Raw genomic sequence first — 26,593 nt, forward strand, 5'->3', positions numbered from 1 at the left:
CTTGCACAACCACTTCAGGAAAAATAATCCAATTTGAACATAAGTAGTCAAAAAACTCCCTACAGGACTCCTGAGCCTTTCCATAACAATGCTTCATCCAAACATCTCAGAACCATAAAGCACCAGTGATTACAGAAGTGACTCAGTCATCACTAGAGAATCCGTGGTATCAACCAGAATTTTTTTTGTCAACAAAATTACTCTTCTAAAAATTGTTGATAATCCCAAAAAAAGTTGTCCAAACAACAAATGACTCAAGACTTTATGGCTACTCATCCTGAGCTCCAAAACACGGGAACCTATAGTGTATACCTGTTCATTTTTATTGGGACAGGGGAAAAACAATGACATCCACGACATCCTAGGGGGAATAAGGGTTTGAGCATCTTGAATACAGCATGTCTAACCCTACTCTTGCCACGTTTTCCCATGTGAGAAATTGAGTGAGTACTTGGACCCTGCCGAAAAGGGTCTGAATTGGTCAAGTCTTGTCTAATGGGCATGGGCACCCTAAGACATGAAACTGTGACTACACAAAGATCTGGTGTGGGATTTCCAGTTGGATTACATCAATTTAAAATTACTTTTTTCGCCTTTTCAAATATTCTTTCAGACTTCTTCAAGTCCCAAACCAAGTCCTAAGAAACTGTTGAGACAAAGACTGCAACATTTATAAACTTTTCATACGACTGGAAAACCTCTGAAAAACATTAACAACTTGTCCAAAAGTATGCCCCTGGTGCCAAACGTTTTAAGCTTATTGTGCCATTTTCTATTTTTGCCTATAAAAAACTAAAACCCAAGCTGATTTCTGAACCGGTGTAAAACTCTTAAAATCTGAAATATCTTATCGAATCCTGGCTTTAAATCTTAAAAAAAAAAAAAAAAATATGTGTAAAAGAAAAAGTATCAGGAATAGCACTTACCAATAGTAGTCGTGAGGAAAGAAACCACTTCGGACTCTTTGCCGTCATTGTAAAATGCCAGGTGCCAGATGCCAGAGTCCAAATATTGGATGAATCCTGTCTCATGACTCGTTAGTGGGACCACCCCCCTGTGTAGCCTCTGAGGACCCTCTAAGCTTCTTGCCTCCTGTGAGAGTAGACGTCTTCCATCCAAAAGTTCCACAAAGTCAAACTGTAGGTGCAAACAAAAAACGCCAATTAATTTTAGAAAGTTCTGCTGCCCAACCCGTCCCAATGAAATAGAGTTTGGTTTTATCACCTGAGTATGTGATGGAGGGAGTCCTCTTCTTCCATAAATCCCAACAAGAGCCGCCTTTCCCAAGGACACGTTGAACTTGAGGTGAACAGGATGGTCAATGAAAACTTGAGATCGCCAGAATATGCCAGGAGGGATCTTTTGTGTTGCTCTCCGGCCCACATCCAGCTCTCCCGAGTCAATAAAACTGTCATCAGTAAAGAGGTTGGTGGGCTTTCCTTCATGAAAAAAAACAAAAAACACACAACATAAATCATTCCACAAGAAATGAGCACAATAAATGGAAAATGTCAGCTGAACGCTGACAGATTTGCCAACGGATGTTGACGTGAGAGACACATGAGAAGGTTGGATTAAAGTAGCAGTAGATGTGACAGATTGAACGAATGAAAAAAACTTCAACCCAAGGGCTACAACTGCAAAAGTGACAGGGGTCAAGGTAAAACCTATGAGGTCAAAGAAAATCTACAAATCCAGGATAAACAGCTAAAAGTTCCTCTATGGTGCTACCAGGCTAAGGCGATGTTGTGGATAGCATGTTGCTGAAATCGTAACCTTCCTTTGGCCTTATTGTAAAGCCAATGGGTCTGGTAAAGAGGATAACACCTAACAAAAAACATGTGTTTGGCATTCTCAAAACATTTATTGCAACAAAAGTGAGGAAATAAAGTCCATCAAGAAGATCACTGACCTTAGTGCTGATTTTACACTACTAAGGTCAATGATCTTCTTGATTGACGTGGTTTCCTCTTGATGGTTGTAATAACCCCAAACTCTCAGCAAAGCAAGGCTACACAGACTTCACAATGGGCAGTATTTACATATCACATCATGGTCTCCACATTCATTTATCACATTTCCTACAGTGGTGGTAGAAGGCTCCTTTTGGTCTCTTTAATTTATCACATTGGTCAACACATGGGAAGTTTTTGCAGTGGGTCAAACACTACGTTCAAAAAGAGTGCCAAACTTTGACTCGTGAGATGCTATTGAAGCTTCTAAAGGTCTGGTATAGATTTCAATCTTCGGACAAACTGCGTCTTACAGAATGTCCTCTATGAAGCCCAGACGCCAAATGGGGCAAATGGATGGAGATTATCATGGTAAGACCATATCTGTAAAATAGGAGTAAATTTTAGCTACTTTATTTTTGCCTCCTTTCATCCATAACTTTTTGTCTCATAGCAATTTAAGGACTTTTTCTCAGGATATTTTTGGGACCAGTTCTATATTTTGTACACCTCATGTTGAGATTCATACAAAGTTAAAGAAGTTTTTAAAGAATGAAAATAAAAAGGAGCCCGTTGCGCAATTGAAACCATAGCTTGTCCTAGTCACGTCTCAGGACGGGTTTCAGTTCGAGACCTGTGTCACAACTGACAGAAGACCAGTATCATAATTACACACATACGTGAGCCAAGGAGAAGAGCTGTGATCTCGAAAGAAATAAATCTTCTCTTCGGACTGAATGAGCACAAAAGATTTTTGTTCCATGTTCAGTTAGCTGAGAAGATTATATCTTCTGATATCACAACCCTTTGCTTCAGCTCCTGAAGGTATGTGGGCCTGTATACAGCTCCTCTGTCAGTTGAGACACAAGTCTCAGGAGCTGTGATTCTTCAGACTGCAGCCCATCCTGAAATTTACTTAGGACAGGCTGCAATTTGAATTATGTGACGGCATCATTTTATCAGATTCTTGAAAAACCTCTTTAAATGACAAAGCTAGTAGGATTTTTTTTCCTTTTTATTAAATTTGTATTTAATTGTGGACTGTAATTGTCGGTAACTTCATTTTTTGTCATCGACCTTGATCATGGTCCAAGGAACCAACATCGGAATTTTTCCTAACCCTGAGCATGAGTGTTGAAGGACAGAATTTCCAAGTGGCCGAAAGTGTAAGGTCCAATTCAGATTTTCTCGTACGAGTTCTATTAGTACCGTAGTTTTCGTGGATAAACCTTGTACCTCTGTTTATGTAGTCTATATGGTCCACATAAAATCATGAAGACTTGTCTGATTTTGAGCAGAGCCTCAGATCAAAAAAAAAAAAAAAAAAAAAATCGGACAGCACTCTGATGCCATTCGTGCGTTCATTTTTCATTCAATGTTTGATATGAGAAGTTTGAGAAAACACTGAGAATATGTTGACCAAAGTCTGGTCAAAACTGACACTGACCAGAACACAGATGAACTCGGACTGGTTTTTGCTTGTAAAACCCTGACATCTGAATGAGCCTTTAATGATCTACTTCTATCCGCCCCTCTAAGCAGATTTAGGATTTTTACACAAACATAAGTCTCATCGGCATCGACGCATTTCATTCCACTGTTCCACTGAATCTTTTTTTTTTTTTTTTTTAAATAAAGCGGCTCTGGGTGATTTCTGATTGAAAGGAGCTGAGAGCTGAGATTTCTATTTAGATAATGACACAATAGCAGACCTTAATGTGGCGTTTTAATCAACAATTCTATAATAACCCTCATTTTAATCTTATTTTTCAATCTAATTTAATTTGTCTCCCACGTGTTTGTCGAAAGAAAAAAAAAAAAACTGTCCTCCTCTGTTGTTCTTTAGAGCAGTTTTCTTCACAATGCTTTTTAATCTCTCTGAATTGGCTTTTTTCTTTTCCAGTCTACGGGGGGAAGGGGGGCGACAATACAGAAGGGAACTAAACATAAGATCTAAATATCTCTGGGTCTGCTCCAAAATCAAACAGGAACTGATCATTGTTATAGCTAATGAGTCAGCGGGGGGCACGGGACATGAACGTGAGGTTTATCTGCAAGACGAGAGGCGCATGGGTAAAACGTACCCAGACTAGCACTTCATTCATTATTATCCTACGTCAATGGAAAGTGAGGGAGAAACGCAGGTTTCATCACAGAATATTCTTCACATTATAATAACTGTATTGTTGTACAGATAGGGGGCAGTATTAGCTATATTCTTGTACATAGGAGCAGTATTATAGTAGCTATAGTCTTGTACATAGGGGCAGTATTATAGTAGTTATATTCTTGTACATAGGGGGCAGTATTATAGTAGTTATATTCTTGTACATAGGGGCAGTATTATAGTAGATATATTCTTGTACATAGGGGCAGTATTATAGTAGTTATATTATTGTACATAGGAGCAGTATTATAGTAGTTATATTCTTGTACATAGGGGCAGTATTATAGTAGTTATATTCTTGTACATAGGGGCAGTATTATAGTAGTTATATTCTTGTACATAGGGGCAGTATTATAGTAGTTATATTCTTGTACATAGGGGCAGTATTATAGTAGTTATATTCTTGTACATAGGGGCAGTATTATAGTAGTTATATTCTTGTACATAGGGGCAGTATTATAGTAGTTATATTCTTGTACATAGGGGCAGTATTATAGTAGTTATATTATTGTACATAGGAGCAGTATTATAGTAGTTATATTCTTGTATATAGGGGCAGTATTATAGTAGTTATATTCTAGAACATAGGAAGCAGTATTATAGTAGTTATATTCTTGTATATAGGGGGCAGTATTATAGTAGTTATATTCTTGGACATAGGGGACAGTATTATAGCAGTTATATTCTTGTACATAGGAGCAGTATTATAGTAGTTATATTCTTGTATATAGGGGGCAGTATTATAGTAGTTATATTCTTGCATATAGGAGCAGTATTATAGTAGTTATATTCTTGTACATAGGGGACAGTATTATAGCAGTTATATTCTTCTACATAGGAGCAGTATTATAGTAGTTATATTCTTGTATATAGGGGACAGTATTATAGTAGTTATATTCTTGTACATACGAGCAGTATTATAGTAGTTATATTCTTGTATATAGGGGCAGTATTATAGTAGTTATATTCTTGTACATAGGGGCAGTATTATAGTAGTTATATTCTTGTACATAGGGGCAGTATTATAGTAGTTATATTCTTGTACATAGGGGCAGTATGAGAGTAGTTATATTCTTGTACATAGGGGCAGTAGGAGAGTAGCTGTATTGGTGTAATTCTGCGCAGCATTATAGCAGTTGTACATTATATGGCTGAATGCTTACTAAATCCATTATGACTGAAGTTGCCCTTTAAGGCTGCACATGTTCAGGGCTTCATTGAACCTCATATTGTAATACTGACGTCTCTGCGCGTTTACATGATGAGGGTGTATAACCTCGTTCTCACCAGAGCCCGTCAATAAGATAAAAATGAACCTGACTACTCTTATTCAGGAGCGACTCCAGGCATGCACATAGGTTGCGGTGGAACGCTGGCTATGTCACTTCCCATCTACTCGGCTGCTGACAACGTTATTTCTTCAGAGCTGGTGACACTAATACAAACATGTAATTTCTGTGCCAAAGCCGCTCACATTTCGGAGTAAATACAAATGGCACATTTCACTTTTCCTCTTGCAAAAAATACAGCCAGAAGCTACAACTCGAGCTTCGAAGACATCCTGACTTAACCACTAGTACTAATCTGGCCTGATATCAAGTCCCGCAGACATAGATCCAGAGGGAAACTCGGCTCCAATACATACAAGTAAATGTAGAACGGGCATAATATAATGCCGTCAGATGTGACTTTAGCGTTTAACTCTGTAGTGTCCCGAGCAGCTGGACCCGGTCACAAATGGTCAGCTATAACCCGCCTCACTTTGGGCCGGCTGTAGTGTATTTTGTAGCCATTATATGAGAATGTATGGTACTCTTATATGTCCACGGTATTGTTTTATATAACCCATATTGCTGCGGTATTTACATATTTGGACCCACTATAGCAGTATCAATCAGTATTATGCGACTACCGTATTGCATAGTTCTGGAACTACATGGAGGAGTCATTGAGCATAGTATGGCAGTATTAATTTGGCACTAGAAGACCATGCTATGTGTTCACTATATGGCGCAATTATACGAGTCCTCTACGGCACAGTTATGGCACTACAGTGTAGAATTATTTAACAGTATAGCAGTATTTGGAACTATAAGGCCATGTTATGTACCCACTATAAGGCTGAATTATGTGAGCAACTCTATGGTACAGTTCAGGCACTGCAAGGTGGAATTATCTAGCATGGTATAGCAGTATTAATTTGGCAGTAGATCATCATATAATGTAATCACTATGCGTCCTTCTAACATGATCACTCTATTGTTCTGTTCTGATTCGGCACGGTGGAATCATTTGCACAATATGGCAGTAATATTTCGGTTCTTGACTGCCATGTTATATATTCACTTTATTACTAAATTATGTGTGATCCAGTTAGAAGGTACTCCAAGGTGGAAATATTTAGCTTGTAGCACAATATGACAGTATTAATTTGTCACTTGAGGGCCATGTTATGGACTCCGCTTGAGACTCAATTTCATGAGCACCCTGTTGCACAAATTTGCCACAGCATGATGAAATAATTTAGCACTGTATAACAGCATTAATATGGCTACTAGGGAGCAGCTTATGGCTCAGTTCTGACTCTGAAAGTTGGAATCACATAGCATAATAGGGCAGTATTAGTTTGGCACTAAACGATCATTTTATGCATATACTATGGGGCAGAATTATGCGAGCCCTCTATAGCACAGGGTTTATTTTTACTACAGTGTAGTTTTTTTTTAAATTTATTTATTTTTTTTTTAACAGTGTAGCAGTATGCATTTAGCACTACAAGACCATGTTATGTATTCACGCTAAACTATGTTCGCACTCTCTGGCACTGTATGAATCGTTTTGCATGACATAGCAGTAATAGTTTAGCAATTAAACAGGCTATGTATTCACTATATGGCACTGTTCTGATTTTGCAAGGAAGAATCATTTAGCCCGGTATGGCAGTTATAATTTGGCACTTCATGCCCATGTTATGGCTCAATTATGTATGCCCCCTGCGGAGATTTTGGTACGTCACGGAATTATTTAGCACAGAATGGTAGCATTAATTTGGCACCTGATGGCCTTGTTAATTATTTCACTAGAAGGCTTAATTACCATATGTGATCATTCTATAGCACAGCCCAATGGAATTAGGTATCACAGTATAGCTGTATTAAAAGGTCATGTAATGTAATCACTATCAGACCTAATCATGTGATCTTTCCATGGCACAGTTTTGGCACTATAAGGTGGGATTATATAGCCTAGTAGGGTAGCATTCATGTGGCACTTGATGGCCATGTTATGTATTTATTATATGGCTCAATTATGTGCGCACCCTATGACAATTTTGGGATATCACGGTGGAATTATTTAGCACAGTATGGTAGCGTTAATTTGGCACTTGATGACCTTGTTATGTATTCACTAGAAGGCTTAATTAAGTGATAATTGTAAAGCACCGTTGATGTGAGCACTCAGCAGCACAGTTTTGGCACAGCGAAGTGGAATCGTGTAGCATAGTATAGCTGCATTAATTTGGCACTACGAGGTCATGCTATGCAATCACTATCAGGCCTAATTATGTGATCATTCTATGGAACGGTTTTGGCACGACAGGCAGTATTCAACTGGCACTTGATGGCCACTTTATGTACTCATTATATGACTCAATTATGTGCGCGCGCTCCAGTTTTGGCACTCCACTGTGGATTTAGCATAGTATGGTAGTATTAATTGGGCCTGAGAAAGCAATGTTACATATTCACTGTGAGGCCTTTTTAGGTGAGCGGTCTGTCATTTTGCTTTGATAATACGGTGTGCAGTTATTTAGCACAATGTGGCAGTATTCATTTTGCACACGAAGGCCATGTAACAAATTCCCTATGAAGCTCAGTTCTGCGATGACTCTGTGACACAGTTTTTGGTATATAACAGTGGAATCATTTAGCACAATATAGCAGTATTTTTTTTTAGTAAAACCATATAGTATTTCTCTGCATTTCCCTCTCCCGCAGACCTTCTCAGCAATACTACTTCTGACTAACTCAGCTCCACTAGCCTACCCCCTACCTTTACAAAAAGCAGACCTCTTTCGGAAAGGTATCCATACTTTGATTTGTCTTTATATATGGAGGGGTTGATATTTAATAAAAACGATATATTACAGCAGGAGACCGATTCATTTTGACATTTAAATTACTTTTATTTATGAGATCCGGAAATTTGGCGTCTGGTTTGGATTATAAGAGACCACTGAGCAGGCAGGTTAAGTCTACCTGAGTATTAAGTGTCAGATATTACCCTACACTTTTTTTTTTTATTAAACCAGCTGCCACATGGAAGAAACACAGCAACCTTTTCCTAACCTTGGAGTTATGTGTACAGGATATTCCAAAAGAAGATTTTAGGCAACCTCAAAGAATTAGACCAAGAGGATCCAGTTTAATGGATCTATACCAGAACCATACCATACCCACTCATCAACACCAAAGCCCACAAGCTGCACCAAGAACCAGCGACAAAGCGTGGGGCATCACCCAAAATGTCAAATTCTATGGGGAAGCAACACTTTGCCCCCCATCCTGTTGCCTCCGCTATAGCTAGATGAGTAAAGGAACCTGGGGCTGCTTTAACACCTCAATCATTGCTTCAGGTCTCAGCGCAGAGTGAAGCAGTGAAGACGAGATCATCATCAACTGCTGCACTCTGCATAGGTAGCAATCGAGACAACAAACTTCTCATTATGATGAAGTGAGCATGGCCATTTCAGTTGTTGCCTATGCAGAGCACTGCAGTTGATAAAAACCTCATCAACTTCTGCATAGCCGCTATGAGATGACAAAAGGCTGCACTGTGCTCTCCCATAGCTCCCCTGGAGGGGGAGAACGGGGAGGAAGGGAGCGAGAGAGCGGGGAGGAAGGGAGCGAGAGAGCGGGGAGGAAGGGAGCGAGAGAGCGGGGAGGAAGGGAGCGAGAGAGCGGGGAGGAAGGGAGCGAGAGAGCGGGGAGGAAGGGAGCGAGAGAGCGGGGAGGAAGGGAGCGAGAGAGCGGGGAGGAAGGGAGCGAGAGAGCGGGGAGGAAGGGAGCGAGAGAGCGGGGAGGAAGGGAGCGAGAGAGCGGGGAGGAAGGGAGCGAGAGAGCGGGGAGGAAGGGAGCGAGGGAGCGGGGAGGAAGGGAGCGGGGAGGAAGGGAGCGGGGAGGAAGGGAGCGGGGAGGAAGGGAGCGGGGAGGAAGGGAGCGGGGAGGAAGGGAGCGGAGAGGGGCGGGGAGGGAGGGAGCGGAGAGGGGCGGGGAGGGAGGGAGCGGAGAGGGGCGGGGAGGGAGGGAGCGGAGAGGGGCGGGGAGGGAGGGAGCGGAGAGGGAGAGAGGGGCGGGGAGGGAGAGAGAGAGAGAGAGAGGCGGGGAGGGAGAGAGAGAGAGAGAGAGGCGGGGAGGGAGAGAGAGAGAGAGAGGCGGGGAGGGAGAGAGAGAGAGAGAGAGAGAGAGAGAGAGAGAGAGGCGGGGAGGGAGGGAGGGAGAGAGAGAGAGAGAGAGAGAGAGGGGCGGGGAGGGAGGGAGGGAGAGGGAGAGGGAGAGGGAGAGAGAGAGAGAGAGAGAGGGAGGGAGGGAGAGAGGGGCGGGGAGGGAGAGAGAGAGGGGCGGGGAGGGAGGGAGAGAGAGACGGGGAGGGAGGGAGAGAGGGGCGGGGAGGGAGAGAGGGGCGGGGAGGGAGAGAGGGGCGGGGAGGGAGAGAGGGGCGGGGAGGGAGAGAGGGGCGGGGAGGGAGAGAGGGGCGGGGAGGAAGAGAGGGGCGGGGAGGGAGAGAGGGGCGGGGAGGGAGAGAGGGGCGGGGAGGGAGAGAGGGGCGGGGAGGGAGAGAGGGGCGGGGAGGGAGAGAGGGGCGGGGAGGGAGAGAGGGGCGGGGAGGGAGAGAGGGGCGGGGAGGGAGAGAGGGGCGGGGAGGGAGAGAGGGGCGGGGAGGGAGAGAGGGTCATAACTAGGGTTAAGGAAAGATAAGTAAATACTGTATAGAGCCATACCCTAGTCCAGCAGACAAGCCAGTACTCAGTGGCTGCGGTCATGCCGGCCCAGCTAATCAAAAGAGGAACCAGGGATGCCTGCAGATAAGAGGCAGTTCTCAGGTCTCCCATCCAGGGGCAATGGAATACTAGTCTGACGCTGGACCAGGGTCCTGCAAATCAATTCTCCCATCTCTAGAGTTAGGAATAGGATTAGGGCTAGAACTAGGGTTAGGTCTAGGGCAATAAATTGGTTAAATTTAAAAAAAAAAAAAAAAAAAAAGTTATAAAATAAACACTACAAAAAATTATATTTGAGCACATAGCCAGAAAAGAAGTGTATCAAATGGCAAACTATAATTACATCAGTATTTACTTAAAATACATGTGCTTTGGGGATAAAGAGTTCAATACTGGACTGATGGAAGGTATGCAGAGAGTGCCAATGGTCCATGGGTTAGAGAAGGGCCCAAAATACTTGTGCTGGCATCCTACAATAGGCCACGGCACAGACACGCAACACATTTCACTTTGAGGACAGCAGAAAACTGGGTGTTAAAATAATGCCGCTATACCATGTAGGTTATCAGCTAGGACACTCACTATTAAGGGTATTATCCAACTCTGAACTATAACTTTCTCTTAGAGGGGGTTCAATGATCAAGTGATTAGCTAATATGGCAGTATGTGTTTGTTTTCCCTACAGCACCCCCACAGGAAAATTGTGGAATTACACAATTCTCATTGAAACCAATGGGGTGTCCATGTGGACTAACAGAAAAAGAGAAGTGATATGATAAGTTGCTCTCCATTATGGATAGAAAAAAAATATTTTTAAAAGTAATTTTATTTTCACCCAAAAATAATTTAAGATTATATATTTTTGTGAGGGGAAAAAAAAAAAAAAAAAAAAAAATGTAAAAGTAAAATAATATGAATACAGTTTTCAACATTTTGTTTTATTACTTTTCTAATACATTACACCCCCGTCTTTTGTTCTTCACCTAAAAACTTTTACATTTTGTCTCTCAAAACTTTAAAATACATATATTTTTTTCAATGCATGAATAATCTTTATTCCGCTCCGTAAATCTTGTGATCTATGACCATGACTCTCCTAATGCTCCAAATCATATGGTAATTGTACAAAATGACATAATTGCTGCACTACCAGAAGCACAAGTTAACAGCGTCCTAAAATTAGCAGCAAAAGAGAACACAGTAAAGTTTTCCCTAAAATATAGGTAAAAACCCTAAATTTGGACGACGCCGTTCAAGGTTAAGGCGCGCTATAAGGTGAGGATTTCTGACCAAACTGAGCCAATCGTAGCTTTTGAGCTGCACAAGAGCAGTGGGCAATAAGCAAAAATTACACAAAAAAATTAAAATAAATACATTTTTGAAAAGTAAAAGTTGATGAGCGAACGCGCGTCGGGACTTAACGACCCAAAACGCGTGCACTATTGGCAGGTATTTTGTGCGCGCAATACTTGTATATTCAAAATTGTACTATTGATTTAGGAAAAGACTGGTGATGAGCAAATGCTAACCAAGTTTCTTCGGCGTGCTTAAAAAATATGTTCTAGTCCCCGCGGCTGCATGTTTCGTGGCTGTTCGACAGGCGCAACACATGCAAGAATTGACTGTTTGTTAGGCAATCCCTGCATGTGTTGCGCCAGTCGAACAGCCGCGAGACATGTAACCGTGGGGACGCGAACATATTTTTCGAGCGTGTGCAAGACACTGTTAGCATTTGCTCATCATCACCAGTCTTTTCCTAAATCAATAGTACACATTCGAATATACAAGTATTGCGCACAAAATAGCTGCCAATAATGCACGCGTTTTGGGTCGTTAACTCCCGATGCAAAAACCAGCGAGACAACCGGAAAAAACCTTTACATTTGACAGAGCTGTATAGTGTAATGTACCATACTGTAGAAACATCCAAAGTTTCAAAGGAGGTCTTCGCAGATAAAACTTTTTCTTTTTTTTTGGAGGTGGAAAAACTTGGGGTAACTAAGAGTAAGTGAAATGTTAAAAAAAACAAAAAAAAAAAAAAAACGGATACATGCTGAAATTCCTGTACAAGGCACAGTAGGATGGCCTAAAATGCAAGAAAGGTCTAAAAAAAAGGCATAGAAATAATACTGTATATAATATCTATATAAAAAAAGCAAAAAAGACAAACCAATAAAGTTAGTTCAAGATCTAACAGAGGCATAGAATTAATGTAAACATATATAAAAATTTAAAAAAGTAGCAAAGACAAACTAATAAATGTTGTTATCAAAAAAATAAATTTTAGATAAAAAAAACAAAAAAACAAACAAATTAAATGTAAAAAATTTTGCACAGTAAAAATAGCTGGACAATGGAAAATGGTGATAAATGGTGCAATGATGTCATGAGTCGGGAAAGCTGGAGCGTACAAAGAACTCACAACATGGAGAACACACCGTACCTTCGCTGGGGGCTTTGCCTTTCCTTTCTGGTAATTCTAAACCTGTCCCCCCTGAGGGATACAAGGTGACGTCCGTTGGCAAAGGCCAACTGCTGGCTTTGTCTTCTGTAATCTCATACATCTGCCCGTCCATCGGCCGTAGGTGCCAGTTTAGGCCAAAAAGATGCATGGCTGCAGTGAGCAACGAGAAGAGTCATGGTTTTCAGTTGTATTGTAGGTTACTGAGTATTGGGGTCATCCACGATGAGAGCTTTTTGATCTGGCTTTGGCAGCGAGTCAGCATCAAAATCCATATCAAACAAGGCTCGGCGTGAACAAACCCTTATAGCTTAACAGGTCTTTTTATCAGTCTCAAAATGACAACAAATTCATCCATTAAAACCTAATTTTGCATTGTCCAAAATTAAAAAAAAATAAAAATTAAAATTAAAAAAGATCACAAAACCTGAAAAGAAATGGAGATGTAATAACGAATACAAGCTACATAAAATTTCAGAAACCTGAAATTAAATATAATAAAAATTACAAACAAAAAGTAATAACTATACTACTAAAATAATGCTAATAAAACTTTACAAAATAAAAGTGCTAAAATAAAAAAAACAGACAATATTTTAATAAAAATAATCTCATACTTCTAATTATACTAAAGAATGAATAATCATCTTAAATTGCAATATAAAAATTAAGAAGACTAAAATAAAATACTAAAAAATAAATAGTAAAATAATTCTAAAATAATTTAAACACAAATAATGCCAATGATTATAATACAATAATACTACTAACAAAATAACAATTTTAAAATAATAAAATAACTATAAAAACAACAATAAATCTTAAAAACGCACAATACCAGTGTGCCAGCTACAGATTAAAATTGTTCATATGGATATACAAATTTTTGTATGATTTTTCTTTGTTTTAATTTACATTTCTTCTGCTTTCTCTCGGTTTTTCTTTATTTTAAATTACGAAATAAAGAACAAAAAGACAAATTTAAAAATATTACAGAAGCTATACATATAGTTGGTACCGTCACGGTCTGCATTAGGGGCAGGCAGTCCAGGCAGCTGCCAAGGGCCCCCCTCTTCCAGGAGCCCCCATCCAGTAGCGTGCCGTTAACAGCGGCATGCCATGTGGCCGCTATGGGTATGGGACCTGTGAGTAAGAGGGGCCTGGCGCCGCCCCTCCCCCGCATTCAACGTATCGGCATCGTACATGCCGATATAGTTGAATGCAGTAAAGAGTGTGTCAGATGACACTCTCTCTCCCACCACTCCCTCTCCCACCACTCCCCCTTTGACTCAGCATGTGTCAGCAGGGGAGCAGAGATGCTCTGCAGAAGCCACAGCAGGGGTGAACAAGAAGAGGTAAGCATTGTGTGTGTGTCTGCTGCATTATACTGTGTATGGGGGGCTGCATTATACTTTGTGTGCGCGCATTTGTGGGGGGAGCTGCATTATACTGTGTTTGTGAGGGAGTGCTGAACTATACTGTGTGTGCTGGGACTGCATTATACTTTGGTGGTCTGCACTATACTATGAGTGTGGGGGCTGCATTATACTGTGTGGGGCTGCATTATACTCTGAGGGGGCTGCTTTATACTGTGTGTGGGGCTGCATTATAGTCTGAGGGGGCTACTTTATACTCTGGGGGGTCTGCATTATACGGTGTGTGCGCATTTGTGGGGGGGCTGCATTATACTGTGTTTGTGTGGGAGGGCTGAACTATACTGTGTGTGCTGGGACTGCATTATACTTTGGTGGTCTGCACTATACTATGTGTGTGGGGGCTGCATTATACTGTGTGGGGCTGCATTATAGTCTGAGGGGGCTGCTTTATACGGTGTGTGTGCGCATTTGTGGGGGGGCTGCATTATACGGTGTTTGTGTGGGAGGGCTGAACTATACTGTGTGTTGGGACTGCATTATACTTTGGTGGTCTGCACTATACTATGTGTGTGGGGGCTGCATTATACTCTGAGGAGGGCTGCATTGTGCGCTGAGGGAACTGCAGTATACTCTGAGGGGGCGCAATATACACTGAGTGCTGCAATATACTTTATGTATTATATGGGACCTGCATTATAATCTATCGAGGACTAGCTGTTAACATTCTACCTCAACCGATGTAAAGAGGCGGGGAAACACTTCAATATTGTCGATCGCACTCGTCTAGCGGCCTGAACTGAGTGTATGTAAATTAAAAACAGAAATGTTTCTTTGTGATTGTGCAATATGTTAGCATTTGGGGGCCCACTTTAAAATGTTTGCCCAAGGCCCCACTTTGTCCAAAACCGGCCCTGGGTAAAGTTTAGAGAGAAAAAGCAAAACTAAACAACCAATGTGGCACTTTCATATGAAGGAGCTGCAGTACTTCATATATCGCCAAATGGTGCTGAACAAAAAAGGCTGCTAGATTTGTGAAGTATCGGTAAATAAAAACTGAAAACCGAAATAAGAAGCGTATGAAGTTACACTACGGCCCCATACTTTTTTTTATTTATTTTTTTTACCATGACTATATTTGTCAGAGGTTGTATATTGCGGTAGTATGAAATTCTGAAGCATTTCCTATACAGTCACAAACATGTTCAGAATGTGGTGACTACAGATCAGATCAATAGGTGGAAGGTGGACGGCCTCACAATGTATACAGCACTATCCGAAACCAGCCATAACTCATAACGGCCGCTGACCTAAGCACCATCAGGCCACATCCTCCGCAAACATTACGTATGATTTATCAGACAGCAGGAACAAAGCATCGGAATATATGAGGCAGAGATGTGAGCTCTATTAATATATTACTATGGATCTGCATTGATTACATACACAGCATTCCATCCGCTGACCTCAGTGAGCCAGGTGGAGGAAACCTAATTATATCTGACAAGAGTGAAACCGATGAAGAGGAAGAGCAGATCCCAACAAGACGGAATGATAGGAGTGATACTAAAAATGCTTCATCGCAGGACAACAGAAAATATCAAGTGCACTTAAGATTTATGAAAAGGTTTCAAAATTTATTTGAAAAAGCAACATCTGATTAAAAAAGTGCAGTATTATAGTAGTTATATTCTTGTACATAGGGGCAGTATTATAGTAGTTATATTCTTGTACATAGGAGCAGTATTATAGTAGTTATATTCTTGTACATAGGAGCAGTATTATAGCAGTTATATTCTTCTACATAGGGTGCAGTATTATAGTAGTTATATTCTTGTACATAGGGGCAGTATTATAGTAGTTATATTCTTGTACATAGGAGCAGTATTATAGTAGTTATATTCTTGTACATAGGAGCAGTATTATAGCAGTTATATTCTTCTACATAGGGTGCAGTGTTATAGCAGTTATATTCTTGTACATAGGGGCAGTATTATAGTAGTTATATTCTTGTACATAGGAGCAGTAGTATAGTAGTTATATTCTTGTACACAGGAGCAGTAGTATAGTAGTTACATTTTTGTACATAGGGGGCAGTATTATAGTAGTTATATTCTTGTACATAGGGGCAGTATTATAGTAGTTATATTCTTGTACATAGGATCAGTATTATAGCAGTTATATTCTTCTACATAGGATCAGTATTATAGCAGTTATATTCTTCTACATAGGGAGCAGTATTATAGTAGTTATATTCTTGTACATAGGAGCACTATTATAGTAGTTATATTCTTGTACATAGGGGTCAGTATTATAGTAGTTATATTCTTGTACATAGGAGCAGTAGTATAGTAGTTATATTCTTGTACATAGGGGTCAGTATTATAGTAGTTATATTCTTGTACATAGGGAGCAGTATTATAGTAGTTATATTCTTGTACATAGGGAGCAGTATTATAGTAGTTATATTCTTGTACATAGGATCAGTATTATAGCAGTTATATTCTTCTACATAGGATCAGTATTATAGCAGTTATATTCTTCTACATAGGGAGCAGTATTATAGTAGTTATATTCTTGTACATAGGAGCAGTAGTATAGTAGTTATATTCTTGTACATAGGGGTCAGTATTATAGTAGTTATATTCTTGTACATAGGGAGCAGTATTATAGTAGTTATATTCTTGTACATAGGGGGCAGTATTATAGTAGTTATATTCTTGTATATAGGGGCAGTATTATAGTAGTTATATTCTTGTACATAGGGGCAGTATTATAGTAGTTATATTCTTGTACATAGGAGCAGTATTATAGTAGTTATATTCTTGTACATAGGGGTCAGTATTATAGTAGTTATATTCTTGTACATAGGGAGCAGTATTATAGTAGTTATATTCTTGTACACAGGGGGCAGTATTATAGTAGTTATATTCTTGTATATAGGGGCAGTATTATAGTAGTTATATTCTTGTACATAGGGGCAGTATTATAGTAGTTATATTCTTGTACATAGGAGCAGTATTATAGTAGTTATATTCTTGTACATAGGGGCAGAATTATAGTAGTTATATTCTTGTACATAGGAGCAGTATTATAGTAGTTATATTCTTGTACATAGGAGCAGTATTATAGCAGTTATATTCTTCTACATAGGGTGCAGTGTTATAGCAGTTATATTCTTGTACATAGGGGCAGTATTATAGTAGTTATATTCTTGTACATAGGAGCAGTAGTATAGTAGTTATATTTTTGTACATAGGGGGCAGTATTATAGTAGTTATATTCTTGTACATAGGATCAGTATTATAGCAGTTATATTCTTCTACATAGGATCAGTATTATAGCAGTTATATTCTTCTACATAGGGAGCAGTATTATAGTAGTTATATTCTTGTACATAGGAGCACTATTATAGTAGTTATATTCTTGTACATAGGGGGCAGTATTATAGTAGTTATATTCTTGTACATAGGAGCAGTAGTATAGTAGTTATATTCTTGTACATAGGGGGCAGTATTATAGTAGTTATATTCTTGTACATAGGAGCAGTATTATAGTAGTTATATTCTTGTACATAGGGAGCAGTATTATAGTAGTTATATTCTTCTACATAGGGGCAGTATTATAGTAGTTATATTCTTCTACATAGGGGCAGTATTATAGTAGTTATATTCTTGTATATAGGGGCAGTATTATAGTAGTTATATTCTTGTACATAAGGGCAGTATTATAGTAGTTATATTCTTGTACATAGGGGCAGTATTATAGTAGTTATATTCTTGTACATAGGAGCAGTATTATAGTAGTTATATTCTTGTACATAGGAGCAGTATTATAGCAGTTATATTCTTCTACATAGGGTGCAGTGTTATAGCAGTTATATTCTTGTACATAGGGGCAGTATTATAGTAGTTATATTCTTGTACATAGGAGCAGTAGTATAGTAGTTATATTCTTGTACACAGGAGCAGTAGTATAGTAGTTACATTTTTGTACATAGGGGGCAGTATTATAGTAGTTATATTCTTGTACATAGGGGCAGTATTATAGTAGTTATATTCTTGTACATAGGATCAGTATTATAGCAGTTATATTCTTCTACATAGGATCAGTATTATAGCAGTTATATTCTTCTACATAGGGAGCAGTATTATAGTAGTTATATTCTTGTACATAGGAGCACTATTATAGTAGTTATATTCTTGTACATAGGGGTCAGTATTATAGTAGTTATATTCTTGTACATAGGAGCAGTAGTATAGTAGTTATATTCTTGTACATAGGGGTCAGTATTATAGTAGTTATATTCTTGTACATAGGGAGCAGTATTATAGTAGTTATATTCTTGTACATAGGGAGCAGTATTATAGTAGTTATATTCTTGTACATAGGATCAGTATTATAGCAGTTATATTCTTCTACATAGGATCAGTATTATAGCAGTTATATTCTTCTACATAGGGAGCAGTATTATAGTAGTTATATTCTTGTACATAGGAGCAGTAGTATAGTAGTTATATTCTTGTACATAGGGGTCAGTATTATAGTAGTTATATTCTTGTACATAGGGAGCAGTATTATAGTAGTTATATTCTTGTACATAGGGGGCAGTATTATAGTAGTTATATTCTTGTATATAGGGGCAGTATTATAGTAGTTATATTCTTGTACATAGGGGCAGTATTATAGTAGTTATATTCTTGTACATAGGAGCAGTATTATAGTAGTTATATTCTTGTACATAGGGGTCAGTATTATAGTAGTTATATTCTTGTACATAGGGAGCAGTATTATAGTAGTTATATTCTTGTACACAGGGGGCAGTATTATAGTAGTTATATTCTTGTATATAGGGGCAGTATTATAGTAGTTATATTCTTGTACATAGGGGCAGTATTATAGTAGTTATATTCTTGTACATAGGAGCAGTATTATAGTAGTTATATTCTTGTACATAGGGGCAGAATTATAGTAGTTATATTCTTGTACATAGGAGCAGTATTATAGTAGTTATATTCTTGTACATAGGAGCAGTATTATAGCAGTTATATTCTTCTACATAGGGTGCAGTGTTATAGCAGTTATATTCTTGTACATAGGGGCAGTATTATAGTAGTTATATTCTTGTACATAGGAGCAGTAGTATAGTAGTTATATTTTTGTACATAGGGGGCAGTATTATAGTAGTTATATTCTTGTACATAGGATCAGTATTATAGCAGTTATATTCTTCTACATAGGATCAGTATTATAGCAGTTATATTCTTCTACATAGGGAGCAGTATTATAGTAGTTATATTCTTGTACATAGGAGCACTATTATAGTAGTTATATTCTTGTACATAGGGGGCAGTATTATAGTAGTTATATTCTTGTACATAGGAGCAGTAGTATAGTAGTTATATTCTTGTACATAGGGGGCAGTATTATAGTAGTTATATTCTTGTACATAGGAGCAGTATTATAGTAGTTATATTCTTGTACATAGGGAGCAGTATTATAGTAGTTATATTCTTCTACATAGGGGCAGTATTATAGTAGTTATATTCTTCTACATAGGGGCAGTATTATAGTAGTTATATTCTTGTATATAGGGGCAGTATTATAGTAGTTATATTCTTGTACATAAGGGCAGTATTATAGTAGTTATATTCTTGTACATAGGGGCAGTATTATAGTAGTTATATTCTTGTACATAGGAGCAGTATTATAGTAGTTATATTCTTGTACATAGGAGCAGTATTATAGTAGTTATATTCTTGTACATAGGAGGCAGTATTATAGTAGTTATATTCTTGTACATAGGAGCAGTATTATAGTAGTTATATTCTTGTACATAGGCGGCACAGTAGTATAGTAGTTAGATTATTGCACATAGTGGTCTGTATTAAAGTAGTTCTATTGCCATTTTATATTTTGCAATTTCTCTATAACAAAGCTTTATCCCATCTATATTTAGGCAAGATCCTATAAGCCAAATCTTGTTTCTGTATCTGAATCCTGAAAAGTAAAAAATGCAATCAAGACGTGGCGCGGCGTAATTCATATGTATCTTTGATCCTCACCTGACAGTAATTTGTAACGCCATCTCATTTACGGTCGGGCCGCTGAATACCAAGCGCTTTGAATTAAGCAGATAAATACATCAGACTGAATGATCTGCCCTATGACTAACCATCAGTCTCGCAAATGAACACACGTTCCCAAGAACAAACACCGGGGTAAACGTAATTGAACGTCAAGGATCACGCAACGCCAGAGACAGACAGCGCGAATGCCGCACTGCGAGGGCAGTTAATTACAATGTGGATATCAACCTTTCCTCACAGGATAAGAAGTTATATGTATTAGTGATTCATCAGAAAGGAAAATCACAAGTGGTGCAGGTGTGAGATGCGGCTCCTCGCCGGCCCACACTCTGAGCGCACCGGCAGGCAAAAGTCTCAATTTTGGTTTGAATCATACTTCAAAGCAGAAAAATAAAGTTTAACCTGGGAAACAAAATGCTGCTACAATCTTGGTTTATTCACCCCGTCATGGAGGTTTATTACATTTAGACCAGAGGAGCCCATGATTCTTGGATCAATTAGTAAAACGTGATAAAAAAAAATTACTGGTATTTAAAATGTAAAAGTGATCGTAAATAATAAAAAGAAACAGAGATGGTTCAAACTTCATAGAATGTTTGAGGTGGAAGGGACCTCATGAGTCATCGTGTCCAACCTCCTGTCCAACTTTAGTGCTTCGGTCATGGGAGAGCCGTGGGAGAGGTACTTGTCTATCACGCCCCGTCACTTTACATAAAAGGTGGGCTTCCTGGCTGGTTGTGGACTTTGTCTATGGGGGCACTACGCCCGTGCAGGCCGCATGATGCCCATGACTTCGGCTAGCCAGGACCAGCTGTTTAACTGATCCTACAGGGATACCAACACTGAAAAATAAACCGTCCTTTATTCAACCTTAACTTGGTGGGAATTAATGTCCAATAGATAGCGGGGTTCATAACTTCACGAAGGTTTCTTCCACAATATGGAGCATCTTCACACACGGTCTATTCCAGGCTTACTCGTTTCTGCTCAAGTCTGTCTTCACCACAACCCAGCATAGTACTATAGTCCAGAAAGTCGTAGTTACTCACCGGTTAACGGTATTTTTCGGAGTCCATGACAGCACCACCTGAGAGAGGGGATCCGCCCTCCAGGAACAGGAAATCCTACAGATACATAAGGGCGGCACCTCTTCCACGCATCAGTTGGTTTACAGAGCACAAGAGGACCACAGTGGTTAATAGCATGATTTATATACAATACTCTACATGACTATTAATTACCCGTGTACATATAAGAGGAAGAAGTGCACACACAAATTAAACTAAAGGGAGGGAATATACGGGTGCTGTCAAAGACTCCGAAAAATACCGTTAACCGGTGAGTAACTACGACTATATTCAGTCGTCCATGACAGCACCACCTGAGAGAATTACAGAGAGTAATAATTACTTTAGGGAGGGACTACAGCCTGCAGAACCCTGACACCAAAAGAGAGGTCTGAGGAAGCACCCAGGTCTAGTATATAATGGTTGTAGAAGGTGCTCGGTGAGGACCAAGTAGCTGCCTTACATATCTGGTCGATCGAGACCTCCGATCTCTCTGCCCAAGAGGTTGCCATGGCCCTGGTGGAATGCGCCCTCAGCTTGCCAGGGGCCGGTTTGCCTTTTGAGGTGTATGCTAAAGAAATGGCCTCCCTAATCCATCTCTCTAGCGAACTTTTTGAAGCCCTAAGGCCCTTTCTAGTGCCCTGATAGGAAATAAATAAGGCATTATCTTTTTTCCAGGGGTCGGTAACTGTCAGGTACTCTAGGAGACATCTCCTAACGTCTAGAGTGTGTAATTTCCTTTCCTTATCGTTCGTGGGATTAGGGAGGAAGGATGGAAGAACTGTCTCCTGAGTTCTATGGAAACTGGAGGCTACTTTAGGCAGGTATGCTGGATCGGGTGTAAGAATTACCCTGTCATCCCTGAATTGTATGTAAGGAGGAAGTCTAGATAGCGCCTGGATGTCACTCACTCTACGGGCTGATGTCAATGCTACCAGGAAAGCCACTTTAAGGGACAGGTTTTTCATGGAAGCTGATGAGATAGGTTCAAACGGGGCCTCTGTCATGGCCATAAGAACTAGGTTTAGATCCCATGGCATAAATTTATTCCTCACTATCGGTCTGGACCTGCCTGTTGCTTTAATAAACCTATTGATCCAATGGTTACTGGCGATGTTGCAGTTGAATAGTGCCCCTAGAGCCGACACCTGTACCTTAAGGGTGCTGGTGGAGAGTCCCATGTCCAGACCTTTTTGCAAGAATTCTAAGATTTGTGCTATGGGAGTGGACTGTCCAGCTACTACCCCTGAGCTCTGAAGGAATTTATTCCAGATCCTCACGCAGATTTTGGTTGTAACCGGCTTTCTGCTTTTAAGCAGGGTGTTAATTAGGGCCGGGGAAAAACCTCTCTCTTTTAGCAGAGCCCGCTCAAAATCCACGCCGTCAGATGTAGGCCAGCTACCTGAGGATGGTAAACTGGGCCCTGGGACGTCTGGTAGGACCCAAGGGTCGGATACCGACATGGTCCTGAGGCATGAGAACCATGCCCTCCTGGGCCAAAACAGGGCGATCTGGGATTCAGAGAGCAGAACTGAAGCACCTTCCTGTTCTCTCTGGTGGCGAAGAGGTCCACTTCTGGCTGCCCCCATTTTTGTACTATCTGGTTGAAGATGGACGCTTTTAAGGACCATTCCCCTTGCTTTAGAAGGTCGCGGCTTAAGAAGTCTGCTGTGGTGTTTTCCCTTCCTTTTATGTGCAGAGCTGTTAAAGATAGGAGATGTTGCTCTGCCCACTGGAACAGCCGTTCTGCTACCTCCATCAGGGGCCTGGACCGAGTGCCGCCTTGGTGGTTGATGTAAGCCACGGTGACCTGATTGTCGGAGAATATTCGAACATGGCGACCCTGTAGATACACAAGAAGGTTTTTAACTGCCTGCTCTACGGCTGTTAGCTCTTTCAGGTTGGAGGACATTCCCAACTGATGGCCCTCCCACAGGTCCTGGATCAAGATTTCCCCCATGTGGGCTCCCCAACCCGTAGGGCCTGCGTCTGTGGTGACTACTCGGGTTATGTTATATTCCCAGGGTACCCCTCTGGCTAGATTGAGATCACTTGAAGGTTGGCTAGACGAGAACAAAGTGTGCTGGGATAGAGTCAACTGGCCTTCTAGATAATTGCCCAGGATCTTTTGATGACGTAAAACCTCGCCCTGTAGCTCCCTTGTGTGGAACTGGGCCCACCGGACCGCGGGGATGCAGGATGAGAGAGAACCCAGGAGGGACACTGCCTTCCTGAGAGACATGGTAGGGTTACTGGAAGCGTTCAAGACCTGCTGACGTAGGCGAACTGATTTTTCGGGTGTTAGACGACATTCCTGATTCTACGAATCTAGGATTAAGCCCAAGAACTGCTGGACCTTCATGGGCTGTAGACGGGACTTCTTAATGTTTAATGGCCACCCTAATCGTTCCAAAGCAGATTTTGCTTTTTGCAATTGATCCAGACAATGGACTGCTGTTTTTCCTACAATAAGGAAGTCATCCAGGTAGGTGATTACTAGGATGTCTGCCTCCTGTAGATGGGCCATAACTTCCGCTATAACCTTAGTGAACACCCGGGGGGGCGACTGCTATACCAAAGGGAAGGGCGACATATTGAAAATGCTGTAACGACCCCTCCAAATGAACTGCCACTCTAAGGAAACGCTGATGAGACACATAGATGGGTATATGGTAATGAGCGTCTTTTAAATCCACCACCACCATAAAGCAATTTTCGAACAGCAACTTTATTGTGGAACTGATCGTTTCCATTTTGAAAGGCCGAATGACCAGGTATCTGTTAAGTGCCTTCAGATTAATTATAGTCCTGTAGGAATTATCTGGTTTACCGACCAAAATTAGGGGGGAGTAGATGCCTTCGCCCTTCTCCGCCTCTGGTACCTTTATCAATACTCCCCTCTGACATAGGTCAACAACTTAGGTTTCTAGGGCAGTCTGTTCTGCCAAGGAAGACCTGAGCGGGGTGACCCTAAAACTGTTCTGGGGGACACAGGAAAATTCGAGCTTTAGACCTGAGCCTACCAACCCCAGGATCCAGTTACTGTTCGAGATCCGCGACCAGGCTTTGAAGAAGGCCAATAGTCTACCTCCCACCGGGGCCTCTAGTCATTAGGGAGGTTTCTTGGTCTCACGGGATGCTTCTTGGCGTCCCCCTCCAAACATGAAGCCAGTACCTTTCCTCTTCTTATCTTCCCATCTGCCCCGGTCCCTGGATGACCTCATCTGAAAAAATCTCTTCCTAGCAAAGGGATGTCTATAGGAAGGGAACTTCTTTTTATCGTCGCCAGCCTTCTCCAGGAGTTCATCTAGGACTGGTCCGAATAGATATTTTCCCTCACACGGGATGGAGCACAGCCGGGATCTGGCCTGATATCCCTGGGCCAGCATTTTAGCCATATAGCCTGTTGGTGCTGTATTTGATAGCCTTGCGGCCTTGGCCGCCATTCTTGCAGAATCTGCCGTCGGCTAAAAAGGCTGCCGCATCCTGGATGGTGGGTAGGGTTTTTAAGATAGATTCCCTCGAGGCTCTGTCCTCTGAGTTTCTAGCTGGTCCAGCCAGACCATCATAGATCTGGCCGTGCAGGTAGCTGCGACCGCCGGTCTCAGGGCGCCAGTCGACATCTTCCATGTGCCTTTCAAGTAGGAGTCCGCCCTCTGGGACTACGCACCCCCCTTTTTTTTTTTTTTTTTTTTTTTTTTACAGTCTGCCGTATACATGACTGGCACAGCCTCTTTGGGTAGGCATCCGGCAAGGGGCATTTGCAAAGGGCGCAGTCCCTGTTTTTTGCCTTGTCAGTACATTTCTTTCCCTATAGGAGGAAACATAAGGGGGACACTGCATCAGGGTACAATCACGAAGATCTCTTGCCTTGAGCAGAAGGCGTAGGTACCGGATCACGGGGGGGGGGGGGGGGGGAGCGAGCTGGATCCTTCGGCCTGGAGGAACTTCTATGGCCGGATTGTCCAGTTCGTTTCTTGTTTTGCTGGGAGCTGGTTTGGGACCTCTCTGAGGAACGTTCCTGCTCTTTGTCCAGCTGGGGCACGGGAGCTTCCTGCTCATCCATCCTGCATCTGAGCTGAAGCCGCTCGTCAGTGCCTCTGTGCCCTTTTCCCACCCGGTAATCCGGGTTCACAGGTGACGTGGCCAGGGGCTGATTTTTGCCCCCCCTCCCCCTTTTTCCCCTAGACATCCCTCCCTCTGCATGCCGTGCCCCCCCCCCGCTCTGCCGGCGCCCACGCTGCCACGCCCGGCGACGCACAGGGAGGGAGAAAACCGCCGGCACCCAACTTCCGTTCCGGCGCAGCTAGCCCCGCCCCTGCCGTGTCACTTCCGTTCCAGGCGCGCCCGAGGACGCGCAGGCTGCCAGCGTCACCGACCCCGCCATGTCACTTCCGGTACGGGCGCGCGAGGACGCGCAGGCCACCAGCCCCGCCCCCGCATCACTTCCGGTCCGGACACGCACGAGGACGCCACCAGCGCTACCGGCACCGCCCCCCGCATCCTTTAAGGTACGGGTGCACGAGGACGCACAGGCCACCGATGCCATGGCAGCGCCTGACACACAGCGCCCCCCGGACGCCACCGAGGCGCAGCCGCACGCCGACCGCGATCCAGGCCGAGGGGGACCGCACTGGCCAGAACAAGGACTGGGATCAGGGGAGGAGAGGCCATACTTACCTGCCGGTGCCGGCCCAGGAGACGGGCATCCGCCGGACCCCACTCCCACCTGCCCCGCACACTGACGTGGAACCCTGCGCGGGCCACCGTGGTGCTTCCAGGGGACTCCGCACTGCCCGAGGTAGGAGACCCCCCCTCTACCTGAATCGGACAGCCGGCCTGGGGATTCCTCAGCCATGATGGCATGATCTGTAGGGAATCCTGTCCTCCAGGAACAGGAAACCAACTGATGCGTGGGAGAGGTGCCACCCTTATGTATCTGTAGGATTTCCTGTTCCTGGAGGGCAGATCCCCTCTCTCAGGTGGTGCTGTCATGGACGACCGAATAAAGAGAGAGTCCTATTCTCAACCCCTCTTCTCTCTTAAGTGAACTAGTTTGCCAATATGGCCGGCACTTGGCTTCTCGACTTGCTGACGCTTTGGAACTCCCGCCTGGTGCACTCTCTTAGTGTCACGCGCTCTTTGTGCCATCCTGGCCCGTTACCTCTCTGACTTATAAACTTGGGGCCGTACTGCCAGGTGTCCTGCCTGAGGACCTGTCTCTGGTAAATCTCTCTGTCCTTCAGTCACTCCTCTCTCTTTACTCAGGATCATGCCATCCACTGCCTCGGTCTCCACTCACATCAGGGACACCCACATTATGTTGCTCTGCTCACTAGTCAGACCATATATCCGTACGCCAGGCATTACCTAACTTCCTGACATGAAACTGTGTCTGTCCCTTCACTTTAGCACAAACCACTCTAGAATAGTCCTAATCCCAATCATTAACGCTAATCCTCCCTTCTGCAGGGCAGAACACA

General features: G+C 42.0%; 1 protein-coding gene across 6 annotated transcripts in view; it reads right to left on the reverse strand.

Moving 5' to 3' along the window:
• The window catches only part of LOC141084475 (teneurin-4-like), a 1,565,389-nt gene that overhangs the window by 65,523 nt on the left and 1,473,273 nt on the right, over nt 1-26,593 (reverse strand). For all 6 annotated transcript variants that reach the window (XM_073569175.1, XM_073569176.1, XM_073569174.1 and 3 more), the window contains 3 exons: nt 12,564-12,734; nt 1,225-1,439; nt 927-1,137 (listed from right to left, as the gene is read on the reverse strand). In XM_073569175.1, coding sequence (XP_073425276.1) covers nt 927-1,137; nt 1,225-1,439; nt 12,564-12,734 — 597 coding nt within the window. The remainder of the gene's footprint in view (nt 1-926; nt 1,138-1,224; nt 1,440-12,563; nt 12,735-26,593) is intronic.

This window comes from Dendrobates tinctorius, unplaced genomic scaffold (genome assembly GCF_039654945.1).
Source record: "Dendrobates tinctorius isolate UK_male_01 unplaced genomic scaffold, ASM3965494v1 ptg000023l, whole genome shotgun sequence".
In the NCBI taxonomy this organism is placed as follows: domain Eukaryota; kingdom Metazoa; phylum Chordata; class Amphibia; order Anura; family Dendrobatidae; genus Dendrobates; species Dendrobates tinctorius.